Here is a 23,040-nt window from a genome sequence, read left to right on the forward strand (position 1 = left end):
AACTGGCCCTGCACGGGGAACTGGAAGCATTTCAGAGAATGCTACCATAGAGAACTTTAGTCTGGACTTCAGTCTCTTACCTAGCAGCCTAAATTTGCCCCCCCCAGGACCTCTATCTTCGTACTTATGTGTACCACAACCACTGACTCCTTCTCAGCACTGCACGTAAGCCTGTCTAGTAACTTGGTGATCACAGGTCTCAGAGTAACAGCCGCGTTAGTCTGTATTCGCAAAAAGGAGTACTTGTGGCACCTTAGAGACTAACCAATTTATCCGATGAAGTGAGCTGTAGCTCACGAAAGCTTATGCTCAAATAAATTGGTTAGTCTCTAAGGTGCCACAAGTACTCCTTTTCTTTCAGTGATCACAGTTCTTCTGGTGATCACAAAGCCAACTCTCTATATTTTTAATGATTGAATCCCAGTTATTAGGAAGAGATAGGTAATAGTCATGGGAGATTCACTCCCATGGAGAAGTATCCTCAGTTCAAGAGAATACAATGACATCATCTGGAAGGAGGGGTCCAACTATGGGATCATTTCCCTCCGTTCTTGTTTTATGTTCTCCTTTGCTGAGACTTTCATCCTCCTCAACAGCACAGAGGCTGTCAGACTGTGGGGCGGTGGGACCACTCTGCTGTGTCCTGGAAAGTCTTATCTATATATCTCTCTGTCTCCCTTAGCTCTTGCAATTCAGCCACTCTGGTCTCCAGAACTTGTACTCTGCCTCTAAAGGTAGTGTAGTGTAATCATACATGCTACATTCAGTGTAATAAACTGGATAGCCCCCACTCTGCTGCTGGACTTTTGCTTGCATTCTTTTTGCTCCTGGAGATATTTTTTTTTTGGGGGGGGGAAGGGGCTAAATTCAGAGAATGTTAAACAGGTGTATCTGGCTCTCACAGTTCTCTAAAACTCCCTCTCAAAACCCTGTTAGCTTCTCCTGGCTGCTTGCGCCTCTGGTATCTTAGGAGCTGGCTTTTTAAACCCCTGTTCTCCATAGGTAGCCCTGCCCCCTAGTTAACAGTTAATGGATACTAAAGGGATTAGGGACCAAAGTTTCCTTTAGCAGCTCTCAGCTGTGCCTAGCAGACTGCTTTCCTTCCCATTTACTGTTGTGTAACCCTGCAGCAAAAGCTTATGTGGGGAAAAAGTTGGGAAAATATTTAAATGTATCTTAATATAACCTAGAAGCTGAAAGCAAGAAGGAGACTGAGCACCATGTGACTTGCATACACTTCAAAGATCACCAAAAGTCCACGGACTAGTTTGATATTCATTGATTTAGGTGGTAACAAACATTTCATCTCTACACCATAGAATCATAGAATATCAGAGTTGGAAGGGACCTTAGGAGATCATCTAGTCCAAACCCCTGCTCAAAGCAGGACCAATCCCCAACTAAATCATCCCAGCCAGGGCTTTGTCAAGCCTGACCTTAAAAACCTCTAAGGAAGGAGATTCTACCACCTCCCTAGGTAATGCATTCCAGTGCTTCATCACCCTCCTAGAGAAATTTTTTTTCCTAATATCCAACCTAAACCTCCCCCACTGCAACTTAAGACCATTACTCCTTGTTCTGTCATCTGCTACCACTGAGAACAGTCTAGATCCATCCCCTTTCAGGGAGTTGAACGCAGCTATCAAATCCCCCCTCATTCTTCTCTTCCGCAGACTAAACAATCCCAGTTCCCTCAGCCTCTCCTCATAAATCATGTGTTCCAGACCCCTAATCATTTTTGTTGCCCTCTGCTGGACTCTTTCCAGTTTTTCCACATCCTTCTTGTAGTGTGGGGCCCAAAACTGGACACAGTACTCCAGATGAGGCCTCACCAATGTCAAATAGAGGGGAACGATCACATCCCTCGATCTGCTGGCAATGCCCCTACTTATGCAGCCCAAAATGCCGTTAGCCTTCTTGGCAAGGAGGGCACACTGACTCATATCCAGCTTCTCATCCACTGTAACCCCTAGGTCCTTTTCTGCAGAACTGCTGCCTAGCCATTCGGTCCCTAGTCTGTAGCGGTGCATGGGATTCTTCCATTGTAAGTGCAGGACTCTGCACTTGTCCTTGTTGAACCTCAGAAGATTTCTTTTGGCCCAATCCTCTAATTTGTCTAGGTCCCTCTGTATCCTATCCCTACCCTCCAGCATATCTACCTCTTCTCGCAGTTTAGTGTCATCTGCAAACTTGCTGAGGGTGCAATCCCCACCATCCTCCAGATCATTAATGAAGATATTGAACAAAACCGGCCCAGGACCGACCCTTGGGGCACTCCACTTGATACCGGCTGCCAACTAGACATGGAGCCATTGATCACTACCCATTGAGCCCAACGATCTAGCCAGCTTTCTATCCACCTTATAGTCCATTCATCCAGCCCATACTATTTTAACTTGCTGGCAAGAATACTGTGGGAGTCTGTATCTAAAGCTTTGCTAAAGTCAAGGAATAGCACACCCACTGCTTTCCCCTCATCCACAGAACCAATTCTCATCATAGAAGGCAATTAGATTAGTCAGGCATGACTTCCCCTTGGTGAATCCATGCTGACTGTTCCTGATCACTTTCCTCTCTTCTAAGTGCTTCAGAATTGATTCCTTGAGGACCTGCTCCATGATTTTTCCAGGAACTGAGGTGAGGCTGACTGGCCTGTAGTTCCGCAGATCCTCCTCCTTCCCTTTTTTAAAGATGGGCACTACATTAGCCTTTTTCCAGTTGTCCGGGACCTCCCCCGATCGCCATGAGTTTTCAGAGATAATGGCTCTGCAATCACATCTGCCAACTCCTTTAGCACCCTTGGATGCAGTGCATCCAGCCCCATGAACTTGTGCTCGTCCAGCTTTTGTAAATAGTCCTGAACCACTTCTTTCTCCACACAGGGCTGGTAACCTCCTCCCCATACTGTGCTGCCCAGTGCAGTAGTCTGGGAGCTGACCTTGTTCGTGAAGACAGAGGCAAAAAAAGCATTGAGTACATTAGCTTTTTCCACATCCTCTGTCACTAGGTTGCCTCCCTCATTCAGTAAGGGGCCCACACTTTCCTTGACTTTCTTCTTGTTGCTAACATACCTGAAGAAACCCTTCTTGTTACTCTTAACATCTCTTGCTAGCTGCAACTCCAGATGTGATTTGGCCTTCCTGATTTCACTCCTGCATGCCTGAGCAATATTTTTGTACTCCTCCCTGGTCATTTGTCCAATCTTCCACTTCTTGTAAGCTTCTTTTTTGTGTTTAAGATCAGCAAGGATTTCACTGTTAAGCCAATCTGGTCGCCTGCCATATTCACTATTCTTTCTACACATCAGGATGGTTTGTCCCTGTAACCTCAATAAGGATTCTTTAAAATACAGCCAGCTCTCCTAGACTCCTTTCCCCTCTCATGTTATTCTCCCAGGGGATCCTGCCCATCAGTTCCCCGAGGGAGTCAAAGTCTACTTTTCTGAAGTCCAGGGTCCGTATTCTGCTGCTCTTCCTTATGTCACGATCCTGAACTCAACCATCTCATGGTCACTGCCTCTCAGGTTCCCGTCCACTTTTGCTTCCCCTACTAATTCTTCCTGATTTGTGAGCAGCAAGTCTGCCCCTAGTTGGGTCCTCCAGCACTCGCACCAGGAAATTGTCCCCTACGTTTTCCAAAAACTTCCCGGATTGTCTGTGCACCACTGTATTGCTGTCCCAGCAGATATCAGGGTGATTGAAGTCTCCAATGAAAACCAGGGCCTGTGATCTAGTAACTTCCGTTAGTTGCTGGAAGAAAGCCTCATCCCCCTGGTCCAGTGGTCTATAGCAGACTCCCACCACGACATCACCCTTGTTGCTCACACTTCCTAACTTAATCCAGAGACTCTCAGGTTTTTCTGCAGTTTCATACCGGAGCTCTGAGTAGTCACACTGCTCTCTTAAATACAGTGCAACTCCGCCACCTTTTCTGCCCTGCCTGTCATTCCTGAACAGTTTATTTCCATCCATGACAGTACTCCAGTCATGTGAGTTATCCCACCAAGTCTCTGTTATTCCAATCACATCATAATTCCTTGACTGTGCCAGGACTTCCAGTTCTCCCTGCCTTTTTCCCAGGCTTCTTGCATTTGTGTATAGGCACTTGAGATAACTTGCTGATCGTCCCTCTTTCTCAGTATGAGGCAGGAGCCCTCTCCTCTTGCGCTCTCCTGCTTGTGCTTCCTCCTGGTATCCCACATCCCCACTTACCTCAAGGGCTTTGGTCTCCTTCCCCGGTGAACCTAGTTTAAAGCCCTCCTCACTAGGTTAGCCAGCCTGCTTCCAAAGATGCTCTTCCCTCTCTTCGTTAGGTGGAGCCCGTCTCTGCCTAGCACTCCTCCTTCTTGAAGCATCATCCCATGGTCAAAGAATCCAAAGCCTTCTCTCCAACACCACCTGCATAGCTATTCGTTGACTTCCATGATTTGATGGTCTCTACCCAGACCTTTTCCTTGCACAGGGAGGATGGACAAGAACACCACTTGCGCCTCAAACTCCTTTATCCTTCTTCCCAGAGCCATGTACTCTGCAGTGATCCGCTCAAGGTCATTCTTGGCAGTATCATTGGTGCCCACGTGGAGAAATAGGAAGGGGTAGCAATCAGAGGGCTTGATGAGTCTCGGCAGTCTCTCCGTCACATTGTGAATCGTAGCTGCTGGCAAGAAGCAGACTTCTCAGTTTTCCCGGTCAGGGCGGCAGATAGATGACTCAGTCCCCCAAGAAGAGAGTCCCCGACCACCACCACCCGCCTCCTTCTCTTGGGAGCAGTGGTCGTGGAACTCCCTTCCCTAAGACAGTGTATCTCATGCCTTCCAATCGGCAGAGTCTCCTTCTGCTCCCTTCCCTCAGATGTATCATCTAGTCCACTCTCCGCAGTAGTACCTGTGGAGAGAACATGAAAACGAACATCTCCCATCTGAGGATCTTAATGCAGTTTACAAATGCTAATGAACTCAGCCTTACAACAATCTTGTGAGATAAGAAATATGAGCACAGAGAGTTGACTTGCCCTGCCCAGGGTCACTCATGACTGAAAGCCACGAGACCTGGCTCTGATCCTTTCTCTCCTGTCTCCTACCCACCAGATCACCTTAAAGAACCAAATGCTCTGCTAGTTGCCTTCTTGCAACTGTGTACAACATATGAGTGGAGTGCTGTGGTTCTGTCTGGTGCTATTTGGAAGTATGTGCGGGAGGGCAGAAGACAGCGAGGGGGGAATGTGGTGTGCAGATGTGGGAGAGTGAGAGTAAAGCTTATCAGCTACTGGTTCCAGGGCTGTAAGGGTTTTTTCATCTGTTGGTGAAGTCCACCATTGAACAATTTCTATTAATCCTTCTCATAGGATAAAAGTACCTAAGCACATTATGGCTGGGTGTGGGTATTTTTCATTTTAAAAATTATGGCAATTTAATGTAACCCTCATGCTCCTGGCAAGTTGCCATCATAGTCTGCTGTGCTGAAAAACGTTTGACACCCCAAAAATCTTTTCCTTCTTTCGCATAATGTTTCTCTTTGCTTTCAGTAAGCCAGGTTTGAACTGGCAAATTTCAGTTAAAGCCTGTGGCCAATTTAATATTTAAAATAGACTTTTCAAGACATTTGCATTTCAGAAGCCTCTAAAGCCATCCTTCCTCTGCTAACCTGCTGTGTTGAATCAGTGCCTGGGAAATAATTTGACAGAGGGTGGTGTTTTTTGTGCAGCTGGAAAGAGGTAGTGATGAAAGCTGGCATGGAGGTAGGAATAGTGCAATAAAGGCATTTCAGAATCATTCTCCTAAGTTGTGTAAGGAGTAGAGATTGAGAACAAGAGGAAGTAGACGTCCATTTGGTCATATGATGCCTTCTTTTGGCATTTAGGCAGGAACTGAGTTGCTAGATTTATTGCACCATCATTTTTATTGTAGAAAAAAGAACATAAATCTGATAAAGACACAGCGGTTGGTAGTGACCTAGAATTGTTACTCTCTGAAAGTTGTTTCCTGGCCCATGTGGAGATAAATTGGTTTCAGCCCACTCTGAATAGTAATTAGGAAGGCCAAAAAAGAATTTGAAGAACGGTGAGCCAAAGACTCAAAAAGTAACAGCAAAATGTTTTTAAGTACATCAGAAGCAGGAAGCCTGCTAAATAATCAGTGGGGGCAGTGGACGATGGAGATGGTAAAAGAGCACTTAAGAGGGATAAGGCCATTGTGGAGAAACTAAATGAATTCTTTGCATTGGCCTGTGAGGGATGATTCCCCAACTTGAGCCATTCTTTTTTAGGAGGACAAATCTGAGAAACTGCCCCAGATTGAGATTTCATTAGAGGAGGTTTTGGAGCAATTTGATAAATTAAACAGTAATAAGTCACCAGGGCGAGATGGTATTGATCCAAGAGTTATGAAGGAACTCAAATAGGAAATTGCAAAACTACTGACTGTGGTACATAATCTACCACGTAAATCAGCTTCTGTACCAGATGACTAATGAGCTACTAATTAAAAAAAAAACAAAAAAAAACACTTCAGAGGTAATCCTGGCAATTACAGGCTGGTAAGCCTAATGTTAGTACCAGGCAAACTGGTCGAAACTATAGTAAAGAATGGAATCATCAGACACATAGATGAACATGATTTGTTGGGTAAGAGTTAACATGGTTTTTGTAAAGGGAAACCATGCCTCACCAATCTACTGGAATTCTTTGAGGGGGTCAACAAGCATGTGGACAAGGGGGATTGAGTGGATATAGTGTACTTAGATTTTCAGAAAGCCTTTGACAAGGTCCATCACCAAAGGCTCTTAAGCAAAGAAAGCTGTCATGGGATAAGAGGGAAGGTCCTCTCATGGGTCAGTAACTGACTAAAAGACAGGAAACAAAGGAAAGGAATAAATTATCAGTTTTCAGAATGAAGAGAGGTAAATAGTGGTGTCTTCCAGGGGTCTTTAAGGGACCAGTCCTATTCAATGTATTCATAACTGATCTGGAGAAAGGGGTAAACAGTGAGGTGGAAAAATTTGTAGATGATACAAACCTACAAGATAATTAAATCCAAAGCAGACTGCAGTGAGTTACAAAGGCCCTCACAAAACAGGGTGACTGGCAACAAAATGGGAGATGAAATTCAATGTTGATAAATGCAAAGTAATGCGCATAGAAAAACATAATCCCAACTGTACATATGAAATTATGGGGGTCTAAATGAGCTGTTACCACTCAAGAAAGAGATCTGGGAGTCATGGTGAATAGTTCTCTGAAAATACCCACTCAATGTGCAGCGGCAGTCAAAAAAGTAAACAATGCTGAGAATCATTAGGAAAGGGATAGATAATATGACACATAATATATGGCCTCTATATAAACGCAAACTATGCTCACATCTTGAATACTGCATGCAGATTTGATTGCCCCATCTCAAAACAGATATACTGGAATTGGAAAAGGTACAGAAAAGGGCAACAAAAATTATTAGGGCTATGAAATGGCTGCCATATGGAGGAGAGATTAAGACGACTGGGACTGTTCAGCTTGGAAAAGAGATAACTAAGGAGAGGATATAATAGAGGTCTATAAAATCATGACTGATGTGGATAAAGTAAATAAGGAAGTGTTATTTACTCCTTCGCATAACAGAAAAACTAGGGGTCACCAAATCATAGAATCATAGAATATCAGGGTTGGAAGGGACCCCAGAAGGTCATCTAGTCCAACCCCCTGCTCGAAGCAGGACCAATTCCCAGTTAAATCATCCCAACCAGGGCTTTGTCAAGCCTGACCTTAAAAACCTCTAAGGAAGGAGATTCTACCACCTCCCTAGGTAACGCATTCCAGTGTTTCACCACCCTCTTAGTGAAAACGTTTTTCCTAATATCCAATCTAAACCTCCCCCACTGCAACTTGAGACCATTACTCCTCGTTCTGTCATCTGCTACCATTGAGAACAGTCTAGAGCCATCCTCTTTGGAACCCCCTTTCAGGTAGTTGAAAGCAGCTATCAAATCCCCCCTCATTCTTCTCTTCTGCAGGCTAAACAATCCCAGCTCCCTCAGCCTCTCCTCATAAGTCATGTGTTCCAGACCCCTAATCATTTTTGTTGCCCTTCGCTGGACTCTCTCCAATTTATCCACATCCTTCTTGTAGTGTGGGGCCCAAAACTGGACACAGTACTCCAGATGAGGCCTCACCAATGTCGAATAGAGGGGAACGATCACGTCCCTCGATCTGCTCGCTATGCCCCTACTTATACATCCCAAAATGCCATTGGCCTTCTTGGCAACAAGGGCACACTGCTGACTCATATCCAGCTTCTCGTCCACTGTCACCCCTAGGTCCTTTTCCGCAGAACTGCTGCCTAGCCATTCGGTCCCTAGTCTGTAGCTGTGCATTGGGTTCTTCCGTCCTAAGTGCAGGACCCTGCACTTATCCTTATTGAACCTCAGAAGATTTCTTTTGGCCCAATCCTCCAATTTGTCTAGGTCCTTCTGCATCCTATCCCTCCTCTCCAGCGTATCTACCACTCCTCCCAGTTTAGTATCATCCGCAAATTTGCTGACAGTGCAATCCACACCATCCTCCAGATCATTTATGAAGATATTGAACAAAACCGGCCCCAGGACCGACCCTTGGGGCACTCCGCTTGATACCGGCTGCCAACTAGACATGGAGCCATTGATCACTACCCGTTGAGCCCGACAATCTAGCCAGCTTTCTACCCACCTTATAGTGCATTCATCCAGCCCATACTTCCTTAACTTGCTGACAAGAATACTGTGGGAGACCGTGTCAAAAGCAAAATGAAATAAATAGGCAGCAGGTTTAAAACAAAAGGAAGTACAACTTCACACAATGCAGTCAATCTGCGGAACTCTCTGCCAGAGGATGTTGTGAAGGCCAAGACTGTAACAGGGTTCAAAAAAGAACTAGATAAGTTCATGGAGAATAGGTCCATCAATGTCTATTAACCAGGGTGGGCAGGGATGGTGTCCCCTGGCCTCTGTTTGCCAGAAGCTGGGAATGGGTGACAGGGGATGGATCACTTGATGATTACCTGTTCTGTTCATTCCCTCTGAAGCACCTGGCATTGGCTACTGTTGGAAGAGAGGCTATTGGGTTAGACTGACCTTTGGTCTGACCCAGTATGGCTGTTATGTTCTTAGATATTCATGACTCAAAACTCCATCACAACTGGTCATGAATGCAACTATTGTTGAAATTTTCATCAGAGACACCAAGAAGTGACTACACAGAGACTGCGCTACCTTTGTACCCCAAGAGTTGGTCTCTTCAAGCAAGGCAGATGTGTGGGGAAGTTTGCACTGCCATTATCTGTACTGTACCTGTTGTCTAGATGGAGGATTTCAGTGCCCTCAATATGGACCTTTTCACGAGTCATATAAATGCACGTCAGATCACTGGCATCAGTGTCTTTTTTAAAAAGACACTGCATTGCATTGGCATTATAGAGGAAATGGCCCTTGCAGAAGTCCAGCAGGATGAACTCTGTGTGTCTGTTTCAGGATACCAGTCTTCTGCTGTGCACTGCTGCTCTCATGGGCTTGCATGCTCAGGTTGAAGCTAGATTGTGGTCCATGGATTTTACTTGTGCTACTGTGACTAATCTGATTTCTCTTGGGCTCTAGTTGCATGTAAAATCATGCATTTAATTAATCTGGTGTGTAAGTTTATCAAATAGCATCACACGCTAATGTAAAAAAAAAAAACAAGATTGCATTTCTAGTAAGTATAAGTTAGACAGATACTTCCTTTTCCACTGCAGATGTGTTAAAATCTGCACACCCTATTGTAGGTTTTTTCCTTCCCAAACTATTTGTATTGATGCAGTAGATAAACAACATTTTTGTGTGTTTTCTCCAGGAAAACCATTTCCAAAACTATTAAAATTTATTGTTTTATTTTGCAGCTAGCTATGGACCAAATCCAATTTGCAAAGGATGTTTGTCTTGCTCAAAGGATAATGGGTGCATCAGATGCCAGCATAAATTGTTTTTCTTTCTTCGACGAGAAGGAATGAGGCAATATGGAGAATGCTTGCATTCCTGCCCATCAGGGTACTATGGACTCAGAGCGCCAGATATGAACAGATGTTCAAGTAAGTTTTTGTTCTATCTTTATGACTGTTTTATTGATAGACAATAGTTCATTCATGGGTGACCCCATTTTTATGATGTATTGCAAAATATAACAATGATATTTTCACAGATGTCTCAAGATCATCATAAACATTCTTTCCTAAAGGAATCCTCAGTTAACTCATTCCAGGATGTACACCATTCAGCACAATCAGTGCACTGTTGCCCAGGGAATTATTACCTTTTTGTTCCCTTAGTTGGGGGATGCACAGAGAATGAGGTAATGTGGATCTAAACATTTCTCATTTTAATGAGCAACTTCTTAATACATTAAATTAAAAAGGACTAAGAATTAATTTAGTAATGTCTCATGTACTTTCTAGCCTAGGATATGTACACGTATACTGGTGGGCAAAACAGATATCATAGACTCGAAGGGACCTTGAGAGGTCATGTCATCCAGAGCTCTGAGCTGAGGCAAGACCAAGTGTACCTAGATCATCCCTGACAGGTGTTTGTCTAACCTATTCTTAAACCTCCAATGATGGGGACTCCTCAACCTCCCTTGGAGTCCTGTCATAAGCCTAACTCTTATAGTTTTTTCCTAATATCTAACATAAATCTCCCTGCTGCAGATTAAGCTGATTACTTTTTATCCTACCTTCACTGGACATAAAGAACAATTGATCCCCATCCTTTTTCTAACAGCCCTTAAAATATTTGAATACAGTTATCAGATCCTCCCACAGTCTTCCTTTCTCTAGACTTAACATGTCCAATTTTTTACAGTTACTTTCCTCAGAAGTCAGTTTTTTTTAAAACCTTTCCTCATTTTTGTTGTTTTCCTCTGGACTCTCTCCAATTTGTTCATATCTTTCTTAAAATGTGGCATATAGAACTGGTCACAGTACTCCAGCAGAGGCGCTATCAGTGCCAAGCAGAGCAGGACAATTAACTCTGACATCTTACATACAACACTGCTTTTAATACATCCTAGAATGATATTAGGCTTTTTGCAGCTGGATCATGTTGTTGACTCATATTCTGTTTGTGGTCCACTATAAAACCCAGATCCTTTTCAGCATTGCTACTGCCTACCCAGTTATCCCCCCATTATGTATTTGTGCATTTAGTTTTTTCTTCCTAAGTGTAGTACTTTGCACTTGTCTTTACTGAAGTTTTCATCTTGTTGATTTCAGACCAATTCTCTCATTTGCCAAGGTCATTTTGAATTTTAATTCTGTCCCACAAATTGCTAGCAACCCCTCTCAGCTTGGTTTTATCGGCAAATTTTATAAGCATACTCTCTACTCCATTATCCAAGTCAAGGAATGAAAATATTGTACTGGGCCCAGGACTGACCTGAACAGTACCCTATTAGATACTCCCCCAGACTGATAGAAAACCACTGACAACTACTTTGAGTATAGTCTTTCAATCAGTTGTACATTCATCTTACAGTAATTTCATCTCATTCACATTTCCCAAGTTTGCTTATGAGACTGTTGATGTGGGACTGTGCCAAAAACTGTACTAAAAATCAAGATATATCACATCTTCAGCCTCCCCCCCATCCACTAGACCAGTAACCTTGTCAAGGAAGAAAATCAGGTTGGTTTGGTATGACTTGTTCTTGACAAATCCACGTTAGCTATTACTTAAACCCTATTATCCTTTAGGTGCTTACAAATGTTTTGTTTAATAATTTGTTCCACTATCTTTCCAGAGCTCAAAGTTAGGATAACTGGTCTATATTTCCCCGAGTACTCTCACCCACCTCTTTTTAAAGATAGAATGTCCTTTTTCTCCTCCCTGCTATTTGTTCCCACACAAACTTCAGGTGACCGAACCCTCACTCCAGACTTGTCACAACATGTGAGTGTTGCTACATTAATAAAACAGATGTACCATTTTTTTTAATAAAAAGGCTTTAACATTTGGTTACTGTTTTGCTTGAGATTTTGCAGCCCACTGATATGCAACAAGATTCAGATTTGCGTGTTCAGGCTTGGAAACACCAGTGTATTTTAAATAGATGGGTACAAATAATTCCACCACTATCTGCTAGTTATGGGTATTCATGTAGATTCTCCATATGCTTATGCCAGGCTGTTATACAATCAAGATCTGTCAATGTGTACATTGTTCCCACTACTGCCTTGTGTTTTTGATTCTGTCAGATTTCAGTCTAACCAGAATTAGGTCACCAAACCACTAAGAAAAACCTTTTGTGCTTCTTGAAATGGGATTGTCACTAAGTATGTGGCACTCGTCCCTTAGAACTGAACTAATGATGCAGCGGTATGGTGTTGAGGTCCACCATGCTCGTAGAAGGTGGGTGCTATCTTTGAGATGAGACATAAACCCAAGGTCCACATGAGGTCATTCTGTGGCACTTTTCACAAGAATAGAAGCATTAACTTTGGCCAGATTCCAACTCATGTTATGAATTCTGCCTGTTTTCCTAAATTCCCTGTGCAGTTTCAGTTTGATATGTTATTTTTCACTTTCTGCTCCCAACTGTTATGTAATGTTGCTGAGCGAGGCTTAATATTTACCATGTGACTAATGGAGGATTAAATGATCCCAGTGTATATCTTCCATATCCTTTTTGTAAAGTGTATTGGGATTTTGGCCTTCATTTGCATAGTTTAATTGTGAACTCAGCAACCTGTCCGCTTTAAACCTTTTTTTATTTAAACTGGGCACTAAAAATTTGTCCATGTTGTTCAAAAACTATTTCCAATGTAGTTATGGGAAATATGTTTCAACATAACTGTGAGGCATGTAAGTTTGTTTCCTAGCAGTAATGTAATAGCAAGGACTTTGAGTTAGGTAAGGGTTAATATGTCTGTCATTCAATACCTTCTTCAAGGAAAAAAAAAATCTTTGTGCGTAGAGTTTGGCTTGAGCAATCAATTTAATTTCCTTCCACTACATGATGTACGCAAGGTAATTTTTGGTTGTGGCAATGTTCTTAATACTGAATTATGGGGCAGATTCTTCAAAAGCACAAATGTAAATTGAGTGTCTGACTTCCCTTGATATTCATTGAGAGTTGGGCACCCACAGTGCTGTTGGAACAATTTTTATAGTGGGAGTGCTGAACGCCATGGAACAAAACTGTAAACCCTGTATATGATGGAAACCACTTCAAGCCAGTGGGTGCTACCGCACCCACAGCATCCCTAGTTCCAGCACCCCAGGGCACCCAACTTCCCTTTTGTGCCTTTGAAAAATCTTCCCCTTGAGATTAATGATGGAACTATATTTGAAGACCAATTCTGGTTCCTCTCAAGTGATTTCTATGCAAAGATTATATTAAAGAAAATTATCACCAGCTGTCATAAATATAAAGGGAAGGGTAACAACCTTCCTGTATACAGTACTATAAAATCCCTCCTGGCCAGAGGCACAATATCCTTTTACCTGTAAATGGTTAAGAAGCTCAGGTAACCTGGCTGGCACCTGACCAAAAGGACCAATAAGGGGACAAGATACTTTCGAATTGGGGGGGGGGAGGACTTTTGTCTGTCTGTTTTATGTGCTTGCCAGAGAGAGATCAAGAAAGCAAGCAATCCAACTCCATTAGAATTGGTAAGTACTAGCAAGGAAATGCGTTAGTTTTACTTCTGTTTTGGCTTGTGATTTTCTCTGTGCTGAGAGGGAGGTGTATTCCTGGTTTTCTTTTCGTAACTTTAAAGTTTTTGCCCAGAGGGAAATCCTCTGTGTTTTAAATCTGATTGCCCTGTGAGATTAGCTTCCCTTCTAATTTTACAGAGGTGCTTCTTTTACCTTTTTTCTTTCAAATAAAGTTCTGTTTCTTTTAAGAGCCTGACTGATTTCTCTATGGTCCTAAGACCCAGGGGTTTGGGTCTGTGATCACTTTGTAACCAATTGGTTAGGATATTATTCTCAAGCCTCCCCAGGAAAGGGGGTGTAAGGGCTTGGGGGAATGAGAACCTCCAAATGGTCCTTTCCCTGATGCTTTGTTAAATCACTTGGTGGTGGCAGCGTACCCTCCAAGGGCAAAGAGTTTGTGCCTTGGGGAAGTTCTACCCTAAGCTGGTAGAAATAAGCTTAGGGGGTCTTTCATGCGGGTCCCCACATCTGTACCCTAGAGTTCAGAATGGGGAGGGAGCCCTGGCACCAGCTGATTTATATTTATGCCCCAGCTTTGTCTTTGTTTGGTGATCCCCTGTGACATACATAGAGACACAGCTAGCAATTGTATTCTTTAGAGGTATTCAAAGTAAGATAAATATAAGAAGAAGAAGAATTTTATACTCTTTTTTCTTCATGTAGAATGTACTTTCTGAGTCTATCACCTTTTGATTTTATGGCTCAGTATTTTCTCAGTTAAAATATCAAAAATGCTGGCTAGGTTAAAATCCCTTGTGGGAGTTTCAGGGATTGACTTATATTAGTTAAAATTATTTCTGTCCTATTAATGTCTTTAGAGGCACAAAACCAGTTTAATATATTATTGGAACATTTGCCCATTTGTGCTAGAGGAGCAATAGAGCATATTTTTATAGAAAATGTTGACATGGTTTTAAAAGCGTCAGTAATGCCAAACATAACACTCTAAATACTACAGCCAAATGTAACAGGTCCAAAATTATGGAAATTGTGAATTTCAAGACTAATTTTCTTTGCTAGATGCAACTGATTTATGCATTTTGAACTTGGAAGGCTATTTTAAAAAGTTTTTCTGGTCATGGTGAGTCGTGTAATTCAAGGATGGTTTGTGTACAGAAATGGACACCGTTTCTGGTGGGGGAGGAAGACCACTAATCTCACTTTAAATTAACATGAATTCTTTCTTGAATATTTGAGGTATGAATGAACAATATATTGAGGACATAAAGCTGAATGGTTCTGTGTAATCTTTGCTGTAGAAAAGGAAATACCCAGGAGAGGAACAATGTTTTGTTTTCCCCCTAACCTCTGAATAGAAGAATCTCAGAAGGAAATAAGCTCCCAGGAAAGTCTACTATTTCTACTGGGGAATAAAATGAAGCCCATCACCTCAGTGTATTGGTTCTACTTTAGCTGACTAAGACAAGCCCCTCTTGAATCTTTTAGTTTAATCTGTGCCTAAACTGACCTTTGCCATTCCGCTTTTGGAATTTACAAGAGTGTGGTGACTCACTATTCTTTTCACCTTTGACTAGGTATTCAGACATTACATAACTCTTCTTTCCATCTCATATGTCAGGTCCCTTCTCACCAAGTTGCCAAATCGCAACATCCCCAAAGTCATCATTGTCAGAGCGTAGGACTACTGCACCTGTATTTCATCTCCATGGTTCACCAAAGACACACTGTAGGCTCCCAGTTCCTTAGCGATCACCTCTCTTGGTTGGAAACCTGCATCTCTCTCTCCCTCCTGATGGGTTTTTCCCCTGGTGAACAGATCCTGGCCTACATGGTAATATCCCCAGCAAGCCAGACTGCCTGAACAGGCCACCATCTGCACTTCATTTTCTCTTTGAAGGCTATGAACAGCTTAATTGCCAGCAGTTATAAGTTACCATGCAGCTCTTTATAAGCAGGCACATTTAATCTTAAGGTGAAAGCATTACCAAGAAAACATTTTATATATGGATTTATAGTTCCTATATACATGATAGAAGCTTACCAGAGGTCCTCCATCAGTCTTATGGGCCTCAGTAGGCCAAAGGTCTTTCAGCCTCTACCAGGAAGCATTTCCCCCCTTGAACAGAAGGTCCTGTCCATTTGCCAGATCAGGAAGAAGGCCCTGAATCAGTTTAAAGTCAGGCTATTTACCCAAAAGTCCTTTCTTAGTCTGTTGGTCGTCTCTGGAGAATCCTGTTTGAACCGGTATGTGCACACCTCTCTAGGTGATGGTACTTCTCTGGAGCGGTTATAACCCAAGTGAATTTTTTGAATCATCCCCGCCCCCCACACACACACTCTGTTCTTAGTTCCTGGAGGACCTGAGCTCACTCTCCCTGTATAGGGTCTACTCACCCCTTGTGGCTGCATCTGGAGATTAGCTCTGCCCTGTCTGACACTCCCTTCCTTACTTCACTCACGCAGCAGCCCCTCTTGCTCTCTAGGTGTAGCAGTACTTCCTCTTCATGGCCTGGCCATCCAGCAAAGTCACTATACAGTTTTCTTCTTCTGGGGTAACAAAGTCTCCCCAGACCAGCTGTCTGGGTGCCATTCCAGACAGTCTTCCAAGTCAAGACTGTACCACTTTCTCAGTGACTGATAGGGGAAGCCAGACCCAACCTCTGCTCTGGGTTCCAGCCCAGGGACCGTACAATCTGCAGCCAAGGTCTGCACTGTCTGAATCCCTTCTTACCAGGGCTTCTTCCTACTTTGCCTTCTGCAGGCTTTCTTCTCCACCCCCACCAGCGGTAAACCCTTTCCTAAGGATCTGAATCACAGGGCTTCGTCCTCCTGCCCCCTGGGTTTCCTCCTCTCCTCACTAGGCCCAGAGATTTCAACCCTGCAGCCCCCTTCTGTTCTCACCTTCTGGCTTTACACAAGCCCTGCCTACTCCTACCCAGATGGGATCCATCTTCAATTAGTGCTTGTCAGTCAAGCTTGTCAGTCAAGTCTAACTCTTCCCCAGATGCAGCCCACTAGGTTAATTACCCCTTCTGAGACACTTTAACCCATTCGGGGTGGTGTGTGGTGAACACCCCATCATACCGCCACCCTCCCCTCCTCCCCCCCATATTGAATTATGTACAATCCCTAGACCACAATGATAGATACATTTAATACAGTAAGATCTCCCAAAGATATTGCAGGAAATGTCATCATCATCACCAGTCCCATCTGCCTTAAACAAAAATAATGTTTAGCACAGAGTAGACGTTAATGAGCAATTACAAAATAAACAAGTGTTTAATAAATATATCTAGTTAATTTACTATATTAAGAAATGCCTCCCAGTACAAGCTTGTGTTACAAAATATCTAAACTTTACTTCAAATAAACAGCTAAGTTTCTTGGCTAATGCTCATATAGGATAACCTATGGAATGCTATACTAAATTCTCCTGAAATCTATATAGCAACTACAACTCATAGCAAGACATCAGCAGATACAGTGACCAGTTGGAGGAAACAGTCAACTTGAAATCAAATCAATTTTTTTTACGTTTGTAAAAAGTAGTTTTAGGTACTTATGTTATTGTTTCCTTTAATTAAAATAATGGCTTTAATTTAAAAACTGAAAAGAGGCTAGTCTAGTATGTGGTCTAAAAAAGTATTTGGGATTTTGAAAATAAAATTTAACTGCCAGGAATCTGAGGTTTAGATAAAATCTACTTTGCAGGCGCCTTATTTCCCCCCCCCCCCCCAACAAAAGCATGATAAGTGTTTCGACACATCCTTCTTATTTTGTAACTTATTGGCCTAACTCTGTATCATTTCAGGAGGGCTGCCATAGATCTGTCTGGAAGCTAAAAATCCTGGCAATGATTTTAATTAAGATTCCTGAATCTGGAGTCAATTTAGATTTAAGAAGACAATTGTATATTTGTAAAATACTAATTTATGTCTGAAAAGATACTTCTTGTGGCTTGACAAGTATTCAAAAGATGCCTGTTAATAATGAATCCATGTTTTCACATAATTGAGCTATATTACTAAGTGTTTATTAAAGAATTCTAACAATGGCAAAATTCTCATTCTTCTAAAGCTGCTCCCAGTGAAGCAGTAGGTCCATTTTAACCCCCAGACACTGATGTATCCACTGGGTTTGCAGACTCTTCAATAAGAGACTGCCGTACAGCCGCTGTCAATGGCCCATAGGGTGTTTACATTTGTATCTTGAAGAATGAGCTGCAGGTGCCTAGGCCATTTTTACTTAGGAGTTTAGATAGACCCCCGGCTTTTAAAATTTTTTGCCTGAAGTTTTAAGTTAAGCTGGGGGGGAAGAGGAGGCTTCAGCCTCCGACCTCCTTTCTGGTCACCAAACTTTCTAGTTCTCATTTTGCTCCTTGCTCTTCACAGTTTATTTTTCATTCATTTCCCTCTCTCTCCAAAAGCAGCCAAAGCTCACAGCATTCCTCCTTTTCTTGTCCTCTCTCCCTTCCCAAAGCTACACTACTTAATCCTTCTCCATCCCCCTCATCAGCTTCTCCTTCATTCCCAATTTCTTGTCAGTCTAGGCTAGTCTACATTACAAGCACAACATCGGCACAACTGCGCCGATGCAGCTGCGCTGCTGTAGCATGTCTGGTAAAGACACTCTATGCTGATGGGAGAGAGCTGTCCCATCGGCATAATTACCCCACCCCCACAAAAGGCAGAAGCTATGTAGGCGGGAGAGCGTCTCCTGCTGACATAGCGCCAATGTGGACAGTGCTTAGGTCGCTGTATCTTGCATCACTCGGGGGAGGGGGGCTTTTTCACACCCCTGAGTGACACAAATTTTATTGACATAAGCTGTAGTGTAGACCTGCCCCTTGTCTCCCACTTGCTATTCTTGCCTCTCTCCCTCCTTCTGCTGCATATACAGTAGATTTCTCCCCACTCTCTTTCCTCCTTGCCTTCCATCGAACAGTCCTCAATGTTGTCCCTTCCACACATGCAACTCCCCTCACACACACACTCTTTCACCTCCCTGTCTCCCTTCTCTCCCCCGCCTCAAATTCTCCCTACTTTTGTCTGTCTCCCACATGCAGCTGTGGGCTAATACCATGTTAGCTATGAATAGCTTTTAATAACATTGGTGGTGATTGGCCAGCAGCTGTTTTTTTTTGCCTTCTCATCACACATTTCTTTAAAGTAACCTTGTTATGAAGGGAGAGTAGGATTGACTATTCAATGACACTATGTACATTTAAAACCAAAACAACACAACAACAGCCGTCCCCCAGAAGCTAGATTTTTTCATGAAAAAAGGTAGAGGCAGTATGATTGTTTACAAGTAGCCTTTTTTTAGAATTGAAAGAGTATTTTCTGATCTTAAAATTCATTATGCTGTGCTTATTAGAACAGAAACCTACATTTGCAGGCCTTTCTTTCTCTAAACCTAAATGCAAATATAGATTAAAGCATTTGGAATTTAGGCCTCTCAAGTACTCTGTATTATGTAGAGCACTTTGGATTCCGCTGTGAGTTCTAAACATATTCCAGCATGACCTTTGCTTATTCCATGTTTTTTGTAAGCACAATTCAGCTAATTTTGCATTACCAAACTAGCTGTAAATTGACCATGGAATGATTGTTCTCGCGTCTGGTGACCCTTCCGCCATTCACTGTGGGTATTTCTACACAGAACACTAAGCCCAGGCTCTGGCTCACGTTTAACCCAAACACACCTTCTGTCCACACAGATATTAGTCTGAGTCATGTCCAGAGGGGTTCCTGGCATGAGTCTGCAGACCATGATAGGGGGTGGGTCAGAGCTTGTGTCCCACTGTAACACAAGTCAAAGCCCACGCATTTTGCAGCGTGCACACAGCTAGGGTTGTCAACTTTCTGACTGCAGAAAACCGAACACCCTGGCCCCACCCCTGCCCCTTCTCTGAAGCCCCGCCCCTGATCACTCCATTGCTCGCTCTCCCTCACCCTCACTCACTTTCACTAGGCTGGGGCAGGGGTTTGGGGTGTGGGAGGGGGTGAGGGCTCTGGTGTGGGGCCGGGAATGAGGGGTTTGGGGTACAGGAGGGGACTCTGGCTTGGGGGTTCAGAGCCCGGGAAGGGGTGTGGGCTCAGAGAGGGAGTCAGGGCATGTGTGTGTGTGGGACTCTGGGCTGGAGCGGGGGTTGAGGTGCAGAAGCAGGCTCCAGTTGGGGGTGCGGGCTCTGCGGGGGTGGGGATGAGGGGTTTGGGGTATGGGAGGGGGCTCAGAGTTGGGGGGCATGAGGCCTCCTGCTGGGGGGTGTGGGATCTGGGGTGGGGCTGGGGATGAGGGTTTTGGGATGGAGGAGGGGGATCTGGGCTGGTGCCAGGGGGTGTGGGGTGCAGGCTCTGGGAGGGAGTTTGGGTGAGGGAGGGGGCGCAGAGCTGAAGTAGGGGGTTGTGGTGCGGGAGGGGGTGAGGGGTGTGGGCTCCGGGTGGCACTTACCTCAGGTGGCTCCCAGAAGCAGCTGGCATGTCCCGCTGGCTCCTAGGCAGAAGTGTGGCCACCCCCGCCTGCGGGCACCACCCCCACAGCTCCCGTTGGCTATGGTTCCCGGCCAGTGGGAACTGTGATGCCACCACTTGAGGCAGATGCAGCATGTGGTGCCCCTGTGGACACTCCTGTGCCTAGTAGCCGGACATCCCAGCTGCTTCCAGGAGCTGCACAGAGCCAAGACAGGCAGGGAGTCTGCCTTAGCTCTGCTGCGCCACCGACCAGACTTTTAACAGCCTGGTCAGCAGTGCTGACTGGAACCGCCAGGGTTCCTTTTTGACCGGGTGTTCCAGTCGAAAACCAGACACCTGGGAACTTTAGATACAGCTCAAGTACAGGCCACCAGACTTTGATCTGGAGAGTCTGCACATAGTATCCCACAATCCTCTGAGCTGTACTTCCCAGCCCTTCAATTCCAAAACTTATCACTTGCTTCCCAGGAACAGGAAGCAATCTCTTGGTTGAAATGCAGCTGCTTGGCATTTAGCCCTTCATTTCCACATGGCCTACTCAAATTGGAAAAATAATCAGCACTAGGAATTAAGTTAGAGAAAATGATCACCAAAACACAGGCTCCATGCACTGGGATCTGGAATTAACTTAAGATCTGAATTTGTAGTTTGAATGTCTCCACTCTTGATTCAGTCTTAAAAAATGACAAACATATCAGTCCCTTAATGCTTGTTGTCTTTTAAAATCAGACTTAGCATTTTACTATTAGAGACAAGAAGACAAAACAGATCAGAAAAATTTATTAATATCACTTTGGTTCCTCTGTTTATTACCCTTGAATGCCACTGTAATTTGAGCATGATTTGCTAGTACAGCCTTTGTTCACCACAATTTTTTAATGCCCCATTTATGTAATTGTCTATAAATATTAATTTTATTCCCCTTGGATTTATTTTCTAGCCTTCAAATAAACTGGCACTGAAAATTTAGGTCAGTGTTAATGGGATTATTAAGACTGAACTCTAATATTTTATAACTGGGATCTAAGGATATTTCTCATGGCAGATGATCAATTTGACCTTAAGCAGTCCTATTTGGAACAGAATGAAACTTGTCAGGAAACACTATCACCTTTGAAAAAATTGATGAATTTTGATAGGCAAAGCATTGTAGATAAAATTTTCAAAAACACCGTAGTCCCATTTTCAAAAGTGACTTGGGCACGTGGAGCATAAATCTCATTGAAAGCCAGACGTAGGTTCCTAAATCATGTAGCTGTTTTTGAATTTCTCCCTTGTGACAATACTACAAAGTTAGACCGTCTTAAGTTTCTGTATACAGGCTCTTCCCTGATTATGATTTTGTCTTCCCCTCTGCTGCTTCTTCCCTTTTGAAAAAGGAGAAAATTCTGACCTAAGGAGATGAGTTAGAGTCCAATCAGCAGGTCTTCTGTTAGTCATTTGACCCTACTGAGTCAGTGGGTATAGCTTCTGGTGGTTGGGTATCAACAGCAATTCCCTTATCATGAGACAGTGCAGTGGATAAAGCTCATGCTTGGTGGGCCTGGGTTCAAGATCTCTAGTAGCCAACTTGTGTAGAGGGTGTGCTGTGGCTGCATCAAGGATGAGGAATGGTCACTGTGCACTACTCTCTAGTGATCCTTGGCTGCTGATGGCCCTTTTGGGGCTACTATAAATTATGGTGAGGATTGCCCCCCAGCAATCCTAAGCTCATGGGAGCGTACTGTGCTGAGTGGCAGTGTGATACAGCTGAGTATCAGAACTCTTAAAATAGTGCATAAATGTTTTTTCATTATTCTCCCCTTCCCCCCTCAAACTGAATCTGGACTAGGTTACATGGTAAGAGTCTGGTAATCAGAATCAGCCATCTTCATTAGAAAAAGAAAGAAAGAAAGAAAGAAAGTGAACTGGAGCCGCTCTAAGTGGAAATCTCAATTAAACCTTAACTGTGGAGCTGCTACCAGTGCCTCCATAATAGAATTATAACACTGGGGACTTTGCGGTAATACAATAAAACAAAAACTCAAACCAAACCAAAAAAAAAAGAAAAACCACCCTCAAAAAACTCTGAACTGCCAAAAAAGGCAAAGTAAAGGATGGAAATAAGATAGGAGTTTTGAATTATGATCGAGAAACTGAAACGGAATAGAATGATTAATTTAATTTTTAAACATGCTCTTTGCAAATATTCTGTTAAACCAAACCAGGGAAGGTTTTAAGGGAGTTTCCATAAAATCAGGCAAAGTGAAAATTCATCTAGCAAGAATATAATACTTTTATCAAAGGGTGCTTTTAGCAAGTGATTTTTCATTTAAAACAACAGTACACAAATGAGTCATAAGTTTAAGGCCAGAAGGAACCACCAGATCTAGAAATGAAATCAACTTCAAAACATGTTATTCCCTCCTCATTTTGTAAGTAATAGTTAATGCATTATTTCAAGTGTACATTTGCGTCACTTGGATGTGAGGGAGGGTCACATGATGCTAATTTTTCTTTTCATGCTCTGTTCTGCACCTCATCATTGGACTAAATTATTTGGAAAGACCTTGATGTCCTTTCAAACTGTCTTGTGTATGTGGGCAAGAAGCAAATGTTTTTATGAATATTTAAACATACTGGACATTTGATTCAAGCATTGCAATTAATGAAATATTTGCAATGCATGTTGAATATAACAAACGTGCATTGCAATTAACTGTTGCAGGACTGTCATCAGAGCAAGTCACTTTATGGCCTCATCTTGAAAGTGCTCGTTAACCTGGGAGAGGCTCTGCAGGGTCAGGCTCTTAATTTGCAGTCCACGTGCATTGTAGATTAAGTATTAAGGGCATAGTCCTTAACCCAGACAAAATTCCTGCCATTATTAGTTATAATAATAAATATTTCTGTTA

General features: G+C 43.2%; 1 protein-coding gene across 2 annotated transcripts in view; it reads left to right on the plus strand.

The window, feature by feature from the left end:
• The window catches only part of RSPO2 (R-spondin 2), a 170,923-nt gene that overhangs the window by 60,973 nt on the left and 86,910 nt on the right, over positions 1–23,040 (plus strand). For both annotated transcript variants that reach the window (XM_048841487.2, XM_048841486.2), the window contains exon 3: positions 9,899–10,087. In XM_048841487.2, the coding sequence (XP_048697444.1) occupies positions 9,899–10,087 (189 nt within the window). The remainder of the gene's footprint in view (positions 1–9,898; positions 10,088–23,040) is intronic.

Source organism: Caretta caretta, chromosome 2 (genome assembly GCF_965140235.1).
Source record: "Caretta caretta isolate rCarCar2 chromosome 2, rCarCar1.hap1, whole genome shotgun sequence".
In the NCBI taxonomy this organism is placed as follows: Eukaryota; Metazoa; Chordata; order Testudines; family Cheloniidae; genus Caretta; species Caretta caretta.